Here is a 15,745-nt window from a genome sequence, read left to right as displayed (position 1 = left end):
GATCTGAGGTGCAGGTTTGTGTCCAATGCAAGAATATTTCTTATGAATATTATTTAGGGTGTTCTGAAACCCCTAAATCCTGGTGGTCTTCGTGGTTTGGATTTAAGGTTTGAGATCACAGCTTCAGATTCAAAACTGTAACAATTGTAAAAATAATATTTTTATTATTTTTTCCAGTCTGGTCTGGAAGAGTCTAAAGTCCATGTTTCATCACAGAAAGGTGAACCATGCATAAGCTTTTTTTTTACCTTTCACTTTCATTTCATTGTCTTTAATTAATTTGTTTTCCCAGACTGGCAAAAAAAAGTCTAAGACTTCTAAAAAAGACTTTAAAATTGTCACATAAGGGGACATTGAACTTTATTGTAACAAAACACATTATATTAAGATTTAATCAAAATGGATTATCATCAGTCTTAAAGAAAGTTGAAGCCAGAAAGAAAAACCCATTCATCAAATTGTAATCCAAGGTGTCCTGGATAACCCCATACTACAGTGTGTAACTGTATTTGTCATTTTAGCTAAAAATCAAGACAGATGAACAAAATGGATCATAGGGTAGGAGGCTGATGGTAGCCAAAGTTAACAGAAACCTTGGCCCAATCAGTTGGGTTTTGCCCAATGCTGTGCAGTCACACTCTAAACTTTACATTCCTCTATTACTATTTCCATACTGAAGTTATGGAAATAATGGGGAATGTATGTGAGAATGAAATGCAGACAGCCAACAAATGGCGGCACACATAAAGCAGTTTACAAAGAAACACTTTATAAATACAAACAAGAAAATACACTCTGCTCTTGCACTTATACTATACCCAGCTGCTGCACAAAGATATTAAAGTCTAAAATGTGCAGAAATACCCTTAAACGTGGGACGCACATGCATGTAAACATGCACATACGACCACAAACTTTTGATTTTTTCCTAAAAAACAATGACTAAAGAAGTGGAGAGAAAAAAATCCACTGAAGCCCACATGTGCTAGCATTGTCAGTTACTTTAATGCGGCAGAGTTTATTATTCTGTCTCATTATTTCAGATTATGAATTTCTGGGAGAAAGGCAAACGGCACATTGACTGTTTATTTGACAAGCCATTCTCAGCCAGAAAATTATACTCTGTCTAAAAGGCTGCACGCACGGTTAAGACCACAGATTCCTCAGTTGAGAATGGCCACACACGCACACACTTCCAACGGTTAAGATCAGTGTCTGGATCATAATTTGCCTACTGGGTGTGTTTCAATTTGAGCATCTAATGCTAAGGCAAATAAAAAATGCTTTTACAATATTTTTTGTTTTTTAACTTTAATGGAAATGGTGGAAAGAAATCAATAAATCAATAAATGGCATAAAACATCCAGGTTCTGGTACTCAAGGTAGGTTTGAAAAAGCAATCAAGGGCCTTTATTTCACAGGGCTAATGACATTAAAAATACATGAATGCATACCAGGTTATGCTTCTTCAGGATGTAGAGATGCAAAGACACAAACAGAGCAATTAGAGCTTCTCTCACCACAGGTGTGCAAATCTAATTACATGCATACACTTCTTTCTGAAAAATTGAATTGCCCAAACTTACTAAAGAACATCTGTAGGATTCCATTTTTATGATCTTTCTCATAATACTAATTTTCCATTGCCTATGTGCTATTATTACATTGTTATGGGAAGTATCCTAAGTGGATTTCCAAGGTAAGTTGAAACACAGATTTTCCATCATCGTAAGAAGCACTGTAAATGTCTGAAATTGTCTTCTTGGCATGTGTGCCTATGCCTCTAAAAGCGAGACATGATACTTTTTGAAAGTATCGGTGCTTTTCCTCCTAAAGGATGAACTTTATCAACTTCTGTGTATCACCAAAAAGCAACCAATTCAGAATTTATTAGCATGTCAAACGGCTTTTATAAGTTGTAATCAGCCCAATAGATCTGGTCAGTAGATGCCTTCTCTACTAGCTAGCAGCCTCAAGAGGCAGTTCCTGCCATTGTTGCACCAACAGATTATGCAGGATACCTCAAAGAGTTATCTGAAAAAAGTTCAATCTAAGAAGTAAAAACCTCTGTCATATACATCATGAAAGCAAATGACAGTGGCAAAGCCCAACAATATTCTTCTCAATGAGACGCATCGTCTTATGGCACATGGGGCTTTAATGGTCTTCCCTATGACCTTCCAGTTTAGGATATGTGGATTTATGTCTGCCCTTTAACAACTAGTTTTTTATGTGTCGTTCACCCTTGCTGTGATATGTGAGGGGAACAGGTGCACAGTATCTGTGTATGTGTGATGACAAAAACAAAGACCGGAAGAGGATGGAGTGTGTTGCTTTTTGGTGGGGGGATTATTTTTGCTGGAGAGGATATATATAGAATTGATATAAAACAGTGTTGTCTTTAAATGTTTTATTTGTATTTGTATTCCAACTCACCCTAGTTGTGTAAGCAGCCTCCGGGTCATCCTCCAGCACCCGGGACAAGCCAAAGTCTGACACTTTACACACCAGATTGCTGTTGACCAAAATGTTTCGAGCGGCCAAGTCTCTATGAACGTAACCCATGTCTGACAGATACTTCATGCCTGAAGCAATACCGCGCAGCATGCCAACCAACTGGATTCCTGTGAACTGGGCATCATGTTTCTAAAAAGGGAGATAAAAGAAATAATTATAGAAAGAAAAGCGTGCTTTTCCCTTTATGTTACACGTTAACATACATTATATAGTACACAAAGGGAATCTGACCTTTTGGGGTATTTGCATAAAATGAAACTTTTCTGCATTACTGTCCACAAGATTTTCATTAACCTTTAAAAATCACCTTTGACATTATGTACCTCATCTTTCGTTTCAACTATGAATTCCCAGAGCCAAATACAGAGTAATGTATGGAAATAAGGATTAGACCATAAAAATGAATTTCTTTTTTAAATAAATCACTGCTGTTATTGTGGAGCAGTTTTCATATGCTACATATGTGATGACACACATAGACAATATGAACACTGGCATCCACATATATATATTTGAATGCTGTATATTCATCAGAAAATCATATCATGTGGAAAAAAGGGATATAATGCATTTTCATGGCACATTATCCAATGGATTTTTATAGCCAAATGTTTGCCAGGTGTTGAGTTGCAGCAGTCAAACATATAGTGGGTGAGATGTAAACACAAAGCACATTTTATTGTTTGCATTGGCAAGCAGCGGTGTTTACACTGATTCAAACTGGCAAGAGTTCATAACTAGGCATATATGTTCTATGATCTGCTGCTACTATCTGAATATGAGATAAATATAAACTGAGGAAACATGAGGAGAGCCATATGAATTTTTTTTTTGTGCTCATTATCCATAGCGCTTTCATTTTGTCTGTTCTTGCTGCTCTTTGTATCTTCTGTTGCCCTGCATTGTCAAATTCATTCCATTCAGAATTTGAGCATAAATACTCTTATCCTATGGTTTATGTGTCTGTGTTGTCTGTTTAAGGCAATCGTCCAGTCTTCTCTATAAATTCAATTTAAATAATCATCTCTTCCAAGTAACTGCAAGTTATGTAAATTTTGCATGGTCACAGTTTTTGAAGTAACTTTTACATTTTTCGTTCAAAACTATGGTAAATGGCCTGCATTTGTATAGCGCTTTACTCAGTCCCTAAGACCCCAAAGCGCTTCACACTACATTCAGCCATTCACCCATTCACACACACATTCACACACTGGTGATGGCAAGCTACATGTAGCCACAGCTGCCCTGGGGCGCACTGACAGAGGCGAGGCTGCCGGACACCGGGCCCTCTGACCACCACCTATCTATCTAAACTATCTATCAATAGGCTTTCATTAGGCTCGTTTTAGCTAGTATGGCTTGTCTGTTTACATTGATAAAGATTTATTTTCACATGAAATGGCTTATTCTGAGTGTATGATAAGTATGTTTTTCTCTAAAAACCAACCAGACCTTCCACTTCATTTTGAACCATTAGTGGCCAGGACACCTGGTTTAGTCACTTCAAAGCTTTGTAGATTCATAACACAGACATAAGCTAAAGCGCAAAGCTATGAATTTCCGTGTGCGTGCTTGTGTGTTTATGACACATTTTCAATGATGAAGTGCAGGCCTCTGTCAAAACGTCGGCAGACAACAGCTACACGTCCTGGATTTGTCTATGTGTGTTGCAGACGCATGTGGAAAAAGGCTAAAACAGGCATTAGTACACATGCTTTCATGCCAGTGTTGCGGCTTGGCTGCCGTGCTTTGGGTAATTTCAGTAAGGCAGGTCAATTTCTCTGTAAGAGACTGAGGCATGGCAAGAATCACATTCAGTCCTGGCTGAAAGAGCAGTTCAAAATATTTTGTTCGCTGACAAGGTGTAAGAAGAGTACAGCTGAAAGAAATCTGCTAAAGCCAGCATATCTCAGGTACTTTATAGTGTATACAGTGCAATGTGTTATAGTGTAGTGTTAAAACTTACTATATTAGCTGACTGTCCTAATTCGTTTCATATATAAAATATAAATAATACTTACATAAATTATAAAATAAGAACCTATGACAAAGCTGACATTGAATGTTTCTTAATTTTCAACTAGCCATTAATCGTTCATTGCAAAACTGGTTTGGGTTTTCAGTGCATTAAAATTTCATAAGTGTGTTTTTAATTATTACTCACTCTTAAGAAGCTGTCAAGAGATCCATTTTCCATGTACTCGGTGACGATCATGACAGGTTTACCTACAACAGGAAGATTTCAATAAATTCCCATATCATACCAGCAACAGGACTAAAAAAATTTAGTGCAATAACATCCTGAATACTTATATAAAAAAAACAACGAAAGAAAACCCTCTTTTGTGCCAGTATTGTATTGATTTTAGATTTATTCTCTGAAACAAGCAAAAATAATAATGAGTAGACATTAAGAGCTGTACTTCGACATTAAACAGACGTACACAGACCCTGAGAGTGACCAGGCTGAACGTACTCTCTTTTCTCTCAGTTACACTCACATGCACGCCTACATACACACACGCCCACACACACCAGAATGAAATGATCCTAGTCATAGTTTTAGGGTCCCAGCAGGTCACCTGTCAGAGTGTGACATCTTTATTTCTGTGGAAGATCTGGCTGTAAATCCATGCTGCCTGCTATCATCTGTACCTGATCAGACTGTGGCCAGCACAAAGTTTATTACAGAGGGGGGAAAGGGGGGGGAAAAACTCTTTAAGAAAGCTTTAAATCAGCCATGGTTAAATGAACAGCATCCGTGTCAGGACTTGTTTGTGCCCCAGATGGCTTTGTTCTCTCAGCTTCACTCTTGACTTACCACCAGCCATATTCTTCTTTTCCATTTTTTATTCTGATTAATGTGCCCTGCTCCCTCCTCTTTCATTCCTGACCTACCTTTTCTCTATCATACCTGCCTCTCTTTCCCCATCACCCCATCCCTCCCTCTCATCTCCATCCCTCTTGCATGTATTAATGTGAACCAACCCCACATCTGGAAAGAAAGGGACTTTTTTTCAGGAATCGCGCAGGCTGAAGGGAGAGGGTGATGGAATTAGTTGCGAAAAGAAGCAAATCTATTAAACTCAATGGAAATTTTAAGAAAAGGGCCGTTTCATGAATCTGCATTGCACTGGTAATTCATTTTCTTTATCACAGCACATTTAAACAAAACAGATGTTGTCAATTTCAGCTTGAAATGACTCTGAAAGATTTTGAATCTATTTCAACTGATTCTGTTTATTTACATCTTACCAGAGTAAGCGTAGCTAAAAATGTGACGTTGACAAAATAAAAATAAACCTTTTTTTTAAAAAAAGGGGGAGATTAAACTCACAGAACAGCATGTCTCAGGAAAGTTGCACCAATTTCACTTAGCAAAAATCTCTCATCATTTAAACACCGTCACAGGACCAGTACAACACCCTCCACCCACACCCTGTCCCAAAAAGGCTGTGATGGATTGTTCAGTTTAACAGAGAACTGCTTTTATAGTTGCAGACAGGCATGCACGCACCCGGTCCTCCCTCCTGTCCTCCGCCCCTTCCTTTCCCCTCTTTCTCTCTACTTTCAACATTGGCAACAAAGATAAAGGCCCCCAAGCCCCTTTGTTCTGCGGACCCAAGTGTGAGTGTACTTGTATGTGTGCAAGTGTGGATGTATGAACTTGAGCAAGAAGTGTGCATGTGTGCGCGTGTGTGTGTGCTCCTGCAAATATGCAGCCTGTGGATCAGCCAAAAGCAGCAGCAAGGTAAATGGGGTGTGAAAGTCTCAGGATTATTAAGAATTAACAGGAGCAGCTTAATAAATCACCCGACAGCAGCGTGCATTTGTGTGTGTGTTTGTGTGTGTGTAGGTGTGTGTCTGTGTGTGGGAGCATATCAAATGGACCTCCTAAAACTATGCCCTGCACTCATGCTGCTCCTACTTATGCACATGTGCTCAGGGCATCTCTCCAAATGTCATGTGCGAAGTAGTGAATTTGGGGCCTCCCCTATTAGTCTCAAACCAGCAAATGAAACCGCAGTCTTGTGTTATTGCAGCATTTCTCACAGGTCGGACATTAACAGGAAGAGTGGTTTAAGATGTATTAGGCAAACAATGTGTGATGAGGGATCACACACATGCACACACACACACAGACTTTCACTTTCAGAGTGGACTGATTTCATTCATCAGTACAGTGCAGAACCATGCCGTACGTTCTAACTGAAAAATTATTCTAAAAGAGACAAAACTGGATGAAGGAGTATGATTAGCTTCTGTTGTTCTGGTTACTGTTTTCTATTATTTGACCTTATTTACTGACATTATTTTACAAATACATGCGTATTAGCATGTTTAACAAGTTTCTCCTACAAAAACTGCACAAGTGACAGTTTAGTAGCATAATTTGTGCCACTGTTGACTCAAAATGATATGTTATAAGATATTAACTGGTGTTGTTCTGTCTTCCTTCTATTGTTTTGTCCTTCATCCCTCCTTCCTTCCTGCTTCCTTTGTGTTATTTCTTTGTGTTTTTCAATTTTTCCATCCTTCCTCCCTTCCTTCCATCCTTTCTATTGTTTGTTTATTTATTTATTTGATTCTACTGTCATTACTTTCTTTCTCCCTTTGTTCCTTCTCTTGTTCCTTTCTTAACTTCTTTTTTGCTTCTTTCCTTCCCTCCTGTTTCCTGCCTTCTATCATTCTTTCCTTGTTTCCTTTGTTTCTTTTGGCGTTCCATCCCTCCTTTCTTTTTTCTACTTTCCTTCCATCCTTCATTCCTTCCCTCCCTCCTTTCCTTCCCTTCTTTTTTCTTTTTTTCCTTCTTTCTTTGTAGAGATGAAGCATAATCAGAACAATATGGTTTACATGCCCAGTTCATTGCTGTTTGGAAATTACATTACATTGTAAGACTGGGCTGTTTTTGATTACAAGTCACGGCAGTAAGTTGCTAAGAAGATAAGTTAGGGAAGCAGGTAAAACAAGTTGATGTAAGACAAGGTGGAGACGAGGAAGCAAAGAACAAATGAGACGGAACAGAAGAACCTAAAATCCAGAATAATAAAGAGAAGGCAAGTTCACTTGGTATTTTATTCTACTCTTTAGAATAACAATACTGGCAGAACTACTTAACAAGCCAAGTGCCGCAGGGAAATATAGAGGCCAGGACTGTTTCTTTGCGACAAAGTTCAGACTCATTATTTCCCTTTTCTGCAGTCATTCCATTTTAAAGAGGCCTTCTGTGTGCTAATGATAGTCTTATAAAGAGGCCCAGAGGGAAGCTAGTCAGAGATATGGATTTATGGATTTATGCCTGCTTTGGACACAGGCTTTGATCAGAGCACATTGATCTGCAGAGATTTACACCACGGCAACTCAATAAAACTCCTTTGCTCTTTCACAGAAGTGTCGGCCACTTTAGAGCCATTTGTCAAAGACAACTGCAAATCCGGAATCGGTAAAAAGACTCTCAGGAGAAGCCTGCTCTCTTATGGAATGTGACTAAAAATTGTTGTGTTCTCTGAAACATCATGCTTCTGAAAAAGTAAGTGCTTCATAGATTAATATTCTCCAAGAACCAGAGTAACATATAATTATCAAAATAGCACCTGGTAATTCAATTCTCTTCAGTTTGTCGTGGAACTTACTGCGTGTTACCACCCCCTCCAGCCTGATGATGTTAGGGTGGTCAAACTGTCCCATGATTGATGCCTCAGAAAGGAAGTCCCGCCTCTGTTTGTCTGTATATCCACCTTTGAGAGTTTTGATGGCCACGCAGATCTCCTTTTTGCTGGGCAACTTCAGGCGACCACTGCAGACTTCTCCAAATTCACCTAAAGATAAAATAAAGGCAAGTTTTATGTATGATGTCTATGACATTGCCATGAAAAGCATTTTGGAGTGAATATGGCTAACTTAACTAGCTCTCTTGTACCAGAGTACATGATCAGCAGTAAAACCACAAAGACAGGTTGCATGCTGATACTCCTTAAACCTACGGCTAGGTCAGCTTCACAACTGAGAGCCCAGCATCTAGCATAGCATGAGTCAGAAAATCCTGACTGCTCTGATGTACAACAGGGGTTCAGATGTGTTTTAAGGTGTTACAACATGTGATTTTTACAGCTGCCTGTCAGTGATTCATTCAGACAAAGCTGCAGATCATGAAGGATCTTAAAATTTCCATCTGTAATAACTTAACTCCAATTAATCAGGAAATGCTTTGGTTGATGTTGGACAAAAAACAGCATTTCCTGATTAATGCATAGCGTGTACCCATAGCCAAAATAACAAAGTGAATAGACACCAATACAACTTTTCAGCTTCATTTATATGTCGAATTAAAACACAAAATTACTTAACATCCACTCGGGGAGAGCTCAATTAGCATTCTTCGCTGGTGAGGGGATGCATGAATTTCAGTTACTACTTGTAAGTATGTGCATGCAATGGGGAGCTATCCAGAAGGTACTGTAAGTTTTGTAGGTATGCTGGCCACTTCAAAGGCAGTCCTGGAGACAGAGTTTTGGCTGGACTGCAGAAGATGAGGGGTGTGTGTATATGTGTGTGTATATATATATGTGTGTGTGTGTACTGAATGTAGGTGTTTGAACAGAACGTACATGCATGCTGAGTGTGCTCAAGAATGGTGATGTCAGAACTAAGATATGCAGATCTCACTCTTCATCCAGTACAATCATGTCCCATAGCTGCTCTGGATCAGAGAGCATGGGTCAAATCCTGGACTTGAAGCAATGGCATCTGGAAGGACTTAAGCCTGAATAATTATAACCTGTCTAAATACCCAGACCATCCCTGTTCTTTCCTTCTCTGCTTTGCACCTCTTGTCCTGAGCAGTGGACAGGCAAGTCAAGCCAAGGCACCTTTTTATGTGGTCACTCAGAGAAAGAAGATCTTCGTCTAATAAGGCTTGATTAGGGACACTCGTTCCTTTCCTGTTATGAGTAGAGCTAGGTATCTCACTTTGATGTTAAAGTCTAACCCATGTAAGCAGAGTGGAGCATGTGTTTCATGTCTTTTAACACACAATCACCGATTGGCAAGAGGATCAAAGTCCCTTTAACGTGTTTAATGAAGACAGATGGAGTTGAGGCAGGAATGGAGAAAGAGAAGGTATGTTGTATATTGTTCAGAGTGCTTATGTGGCTTTATAAAAATCACACAGATGGGTGGCAGGGTGCATTGAAGCTGACGGACAAAAATGTTTACATCATGGCTGGAGCTTTAATGTTCACCTCTGGTGTTCGGTTCACATTTTATGAAGTTAAAATAGATTAGCAAGAGCAGGCCAAAGTCCCCTTTCTTCTCCTCTCATCTCACATTTGGATCTGTAAATTTATGGTTTTCTCATATAAGGTTTCTGGCTTTTATCTGAAAATCTTTCAGGGATTTTCTGTCCATCTTTCTAAAATTAAACTGCTCTGAACTACTAAGTTGCTTTTCAAAAGTAATCACCCTGTCAACTTGTCATTTTATTTATATTGTCCAGAACTTGTTCTCAAAGTTGCACTCTCCCTTCTTTGTGTTACTATGGAAGAACACTAAAATAAATACACTTTGAATCAGCTGTGCACTGTACACATTAAAAATGTATAGTACAGTATAGACTTTTCTGCTGTAAATCGACTATGGGTTAAGGTATTAGTCAGCTAATACTGGTTTAGAATGATGATAAATTGGAGCTACTCTTCATCTATTTGCATTTTCGATAGATTATGTTTCACTGCTGTTTCACTTTTCATGCCTCAAACATCAAATTGCATGTATTTAATAATATTAAATGAAGTATGGACATTAGTTTGTGTGCATTTCTTGCAAATGGTCATGCAGATTTGAAGAAGTTCATGCTTGTGTAAAATCAAAATGACAGCCACAGTGAACTGTGGACAAATGTGTACCACATTTTTTATTATATTAAAAGAGAACAGCTGATTTTGTTTTTTATATGTGGTTTTAATATATAAACAGTTATCTCCTATGTACCATTGCAGCCCTGTGAAAATCATTGTGCTTTGTGTCTGCTATGTATGAAAAATATATTGTGGTTAGCACTGCAGAGTGTGAGTCCAGTGTATACTCAGGTAATAGACTCTCAGGCTGTCCTGACAGTTTTACAGTGTGAAGGGCCGGTGGGACTCTGGAGACCAGTCTGCTGTTATGTGCTGTGTGCTTTAGTCTCCATCTATTCTGACTGCACTCGACATGAATCATAATGCATTACCCTCCCGTCTGCACTCCTGCTCAAGTTATCAGGGAGTACATGAGTGGAGAGGAAAAGAGGAGACAAGGCTTCAATTACTATTGCAATTACTGTACATCGGGAGTTACGAACTTGAGCATAAGCTACGGAAAATGGAAAGAAAAATAAAGGAAGGAAAGAAAGGGTTAAAGGAGACATGAACCAACTGAAGGTTTTCTCATTTCACCACCTTTCCCTCCATCCTAGGTGAGGGCTGGAAAGAAGAGACATCAAGCTGGGGCACAGAATGCTTTCTCATTCCCGGCTGTGCAGCATGACGCATAGATAACTAGCTCACTGCTATGAAAATATAGATGTATAGGAGCTCTGTATATACTCCATTTTCCTTAAAGTGGTTGTGCACTTGGTTTGTCTTTGTCATTTAAATAGAGCATGAAAGAGTGCAAAAGTAAAAGGAAGTAACTGATACGAAAGTGGGAAAAGTCTTTTTTGATTTCCCTTTTTTTATGTATCCCACCAAGCTCATTTTGATTATTGTTTTGAAAATATTAGAAATGACATGAATTTTTTGCAAAGTTGCCAAACCTATATGGAATCTATACAAGCAGCAGCATCTGGCCATACACTTTCCTTTGCCTATTCTCACCTGCTCCCACCACTTTATCTATGGCAATGCAGGAGGCATCCAGTTCCTTGGCAAATTCGTGCACAGCCTGGCTCGGGTCCTCATATGTGTGGGGGTCCACATAGGTTCTGATCCCTGGCAGACGCACTGCAGCAGCACAGGAAAGTTGCATTGGTTACCAACTAGTTAAAAACTCCAAAATAGCACAGCTTACAGTAATATTGCACTTTCAGAGGAGTCTAGGAAACACACAGGGTGGCAAAAGATCCAACTAACCCTGCACAATGAAACCAAAACCATGAAGACGATATAGTCCTGAGTATTTCAATGATTGAATTTTAGTGAAGAATTTCCCTCAAGGAGCAGGCAGGGCTGAGATTTTCTCACTTAATATATTATGCATTAAAGCAACAGTCACTTATCAAATGGATATGAAGACACTTTTAGCTGTTTTAATGGAAAGAGTTTTTTTTACAATTCCCTCTTTTCTCTTTCCCCAGAGAGTCTCTCTTATTGAGATTTGATGGAGGAACAATAACAAAAAGAGGAATTATACCCTTCATAACACATCAAGTTTAAGAAACACTATGTTTCAGAGATATGTTTCATTTTATGATAAACTTGAAAACAAAGGGAAGATATGTAACACAGCTGTATTTTAGTAGTCCCTGTGTGTTAAAATTTATGCTCTGGGTTTGACCCATCCAAACTACTCATGAAGCAGTGGGCAGTACCCTGAGGAATTCTAGAAGCCTAGGTCAAATTTAAAGGTAGGACTATTTCAAATAAATAACATCTCGTAAAGACAGAAAGAGAGAAGAAACAAGGAATAAAGGGATGAGGAAGTAGCATGAAAAGAAAATTAAATTACTATTTATTTAGTACTGACTCTAATAGTAGAAGTAATATCAAGAAACTTTTTTATTTGGAAAGTAGAAACTAAAGCGCAGATTTAGCCACTTCACTTGGCTGGTTTGGAAAACGGTGTTATTTTGTTCTCCTTTTAAATGAAGCCTCAAGTACTTGTTTCTAAATGGGCCAAAAACATGGTCATAACATGGTCTTGTTTGATTATTGTCTTCTCGTATGAAAAAACAAAGATATATCTAAACTTAAAGGGGAAATCCACTTCAAGCTTTGACATATCTACTCTAAAACAACCGCTATTGGTCAAAAGATTCTCAGAAGGACATGCATATTCAAATAACATCCCTCAAATTATCTTTTATGTAACTAGCTAGTTCTATCTGTATTCAGTGACTAGTAAAGTACGGCAAGGAGAGACAGAGCCAATTCTCAGATAAACAAAGTCCAGTACTTACAGTGTCCATTGCCAAAATGCAGTCTTTTTTCATCAGGATGTTTGGATTTGCTCCGGCAACAAAACCTGCCAATGCAAACAGAGAAAGACCAGAAGTAGTGCCACATCTTCAATAAAAATTCGCCCACAAGCCCAGCCCAAACGCTACCAAGATCCATGTGTGCATACTTATGTCTGTGTGTATATACTTCTGGCTCTTATAACCCAAAAGAGTATCAGTAAGTCTTATAATGTGATGTGGATTTATACTCTTTCCTGAAACCTGCTGACCACCAACTTCAGCCGCGCTCACATTGGCATTCAAACGCCCGTGTTGTGCATGAACGCACTGAAAAGATTCCATTTATTGAAGATGCTCATGTTTTTTGATTGAGTGGCAACTAAGCCAAGAGCAACTTCAGCTGAAGTGTGTATAGATCTGGACTTTAAAGGACCATACAGGCTATCAGAATGTGTACTTCCTGAGAAAGCTGACGAAGCTGTTCTAAAAAGAACTTCTTTGAACAAATTTAGAACACGTTCTCAAATATTTAATGAATAATGATAGCATTACAATTACAAGGAATCATCAACAAGGTTAAAACACCTTGTAAACCACAGCGGTAAAAGTTCCTTTGGTTATTAACTGGTGTTTTTTAATTTGCCCTCTTTTATGGCACATCATTTAACTTGTTTCTTCTAAGCTTTTGAAAGTACATTTTGGAAAAGTGCACACAGAATCAACTGAAAGGAGAGAGTACAGATGGTGTGACTAAAGGAGACAATGCTCAAGGCGAGAATCCAGGCAAGTGATTGGTGGACAGACCTGCTAATCAGGACGTAGAGAAGCACAGTGAGCAGGATGATGGCTACGGCAGAAGAAATGGCAATCAAAACAACCTGGCTGCTTTCACTTGAGATAGAGAAGGCTGCTGAAAGACAGAAAGAAACAAGTAATAAGCAGTGCTAACTTTGTTTTGTTAACATTACAGCACATCACAATACAAACTTCAATTACCTGCTAGTCCTATTCCAACGTACTGCATGCACATCAAGAATAAATATACCTTTGATTCAATAAGATATTGTATTTAGTTCCCACAAGAGCAGGTAAAGGTGATTCAGCTCACTCTAGAGACACTTACACATATTTGGCAGCAAAATTGATATAAACAATAATGTGCTTTCACAGCTTTTATCCCATGGAACAGTAACAGCTAAATGAAACAACTTAGGCGTGTAACAGACACAAAGTAAAGCAAAAATCTTGGGCAGTATTTTCACATTTTCCCCAAAGCACTTGCATGTTTGCTGCAATAAAAAATGTGATGGTTGAATTCACTTCTGAAATTCTGCCAAAGTTACTGCATGAATATCTAAATTTCACCAACAGCAAGAAAGGAAAGAAAATTGTTCTTGTCAGCGAACATGTTTGAAACAGCTGCTACACAACCGGACATAAGGTCTTCCAACAAAAAAAATTAACATGCACACATCCTGCCAGAGAGGTTTCATAACCCCACAATTCAAAATAAAAAATTGTATGTAAAAGGCTAATGGACTATCATATAATTTAATTTCATTTTAATCTCTACTGAGCTTACAGTCAGGGCTGGTCTCGAACTGGAAAGTGGGGCTGCTGGCTCCATATCCTGCTGCGGTACGGGCTCTGATTTGAAGTAAGTAGGCAGTGTTGGGCTTCAAACCATTCAGGGTCACATTACAACCTCGAGCACGGAGGATTGTGTAGCTGGTCTCCTGCTCCTCCTGTAGAAAAAAGAGAAAAAAGAAACAGGATGACAGATGAGAAATCAAATCGTTTTGAGGAATTAAATATTTATTTAACATACTGATTTAGTACTATGTAATTTATAGACGCAGTAGTGTAAACTAATAATGAATACAATGTGTGTACATATATATATATATATATATATATATATATATAGACATAAAGTTTTCCATAGTATAATCATGTATCTCTCTTTTTGTACTGATGCAAATGCGTAAACATCCCAGACAGTTTGATAGCATTCTTGCAAATCTGATAAATTTTCCCCTTACGTTTTATGACTTCTCTCCTACTGATCTCCACTGATAAAACAACAAGAGGATTTACACACCAGGTCTGTATTCAACACATTGTTTCCAGATGTGGAAGGAAAAGAAAAAAGAGAGAAAAAAAAAAACAAACTGAAAGAAAAGAGAGGGCAGAGAAAAAGTGGGATGGTGGAAAGTAGCACTCTATGAAATTAATTAACACTGAGTACATCTTACAGAGGTACAAAACAAGATCTCATTGTATAATAGAATACACGTGCACACAGTTCTGTATTTTATAGCCTTCAACTGTCCTGAGTAAAATTTGCTAGATTTGTCCATGCCCACAGAGGACTGCAGGCACATTATTGCTGACCCAGTTCTGGTATAAAACAAACTTTGGATTAAGAGGAAAACCGCACAAGGCCACTTGTTAATATTAATGACAACCTATTAGGGATGACTTCAGCAATCCTAAAAATGAGCTACATGTTTTGCAATGTAGCCAATGTTATAAAATTCCTGACACTGTCATATTCTCTTTTTTCAAAGACCCTGGCATGTAAAAATTCAGTCCCCCAAAGAAACTTAATGCTTATTAATGGACTAGATCAGAGTTTTATGGTGCACAAAGCTTTTTAAAACGGGCATGTGTGTGAGGCAGTAACTGATACACCAGACCTGCACTGGAACAACCCTTCATCACAGCTATAAATCTCTTACAGCTTGTCATTGTTCAGGACAGCATGTCATCCCCTGAAAATCATACACAGGTGTGGCACAAGTATCTTTGTGTGTGTGTGTATATATATATATATATATATATATATATATATATATATATATATATATATATATATATATATATATATATAGATAGATAGATAGATAGATAGATAGATAGATAGATAGATAGATAGATAGATAGATAGATAGATAGATAGATAGATAGATAGATAGATAGATAGATAGATAGAGATAGATAGATAGATAGATAGATGTGTGTGTGTGTGTGTGTGTATGTGTGCATGAGCCTCCATGTACTTTTTGTGTGTTG

At 38.2% G+C, this 15,745-nt stretch overlaps 1 protein-coding gene across 4 annotated transcripts in view; it reads right to left on the bottom strand.

Moving 5' to 3' along the window:
- Positions 1 to 15,745, bottom strand: part of epha3 (eph receptor A3) — an 89,214-nt gene that overhangs the window by 9,427 nt on the left and 64,042 nt on the right. For 3 of the 4 annotated variants that reach the window (XM_080291169.1, XM_080291168.1, XM_026145863.2), the window contains exons 7-13: positions 14,253 to 14,415; positions 13,475 to 13,580; positions 12,671 to 12,735; positions 11,370 to 11,495; positions 8,151 to 8,336; positions 4,682 to 4,743; positions 2,437 to 2,646 (exon numbers count right to left, since the gene is read on the bottom strand). In XM_080291169.1, coding sequence (XP_080147295.1) covers positions 2,437 to 2,646; positions 4,682 to 4,743; positions 8,151 to 8,336; positions 11,370 to 11,495; positions 12,671 to 12,735; positions 13,475 to 13,580; positions 14,253 to 14,415 — 918 coding nt within the window. The remainder of the gene's footprint in view (positions 1 to 2,436; positions 2,647 to 4,681; positions 4,744 to 8,150; positions 8,337 to 11,369; positions 11,496 to 12,670; positions 12,736 to 13,474; positions 13,581 to 14,252; positions 14,416 to 15,745) is intronic. The other variant, XM_026145864.2, reaches the window with a different exon arrangement.

This window comes from Astatotilapia calliptera, chromosome 16, assembly GCF_964374335.1.
Source record: "Astatotilapia calliptera chromosome 16, fAstCal68.1, whole genome shotgun sequence".
In the NCBI taxonomy this organism is placed as follows: domain Eukaryota; kingdom Metazoa; phylum Chordata; class Actinopteri; order Cichliformes; family Cichlidae; genus Astatotilapia; species Astatotilapia calliptera.
The sequence above is the reverse complement of the archived record's forward strand: the minus strand, read 5'-3'. Positions and strand labels throughout refer to the sequence as shown.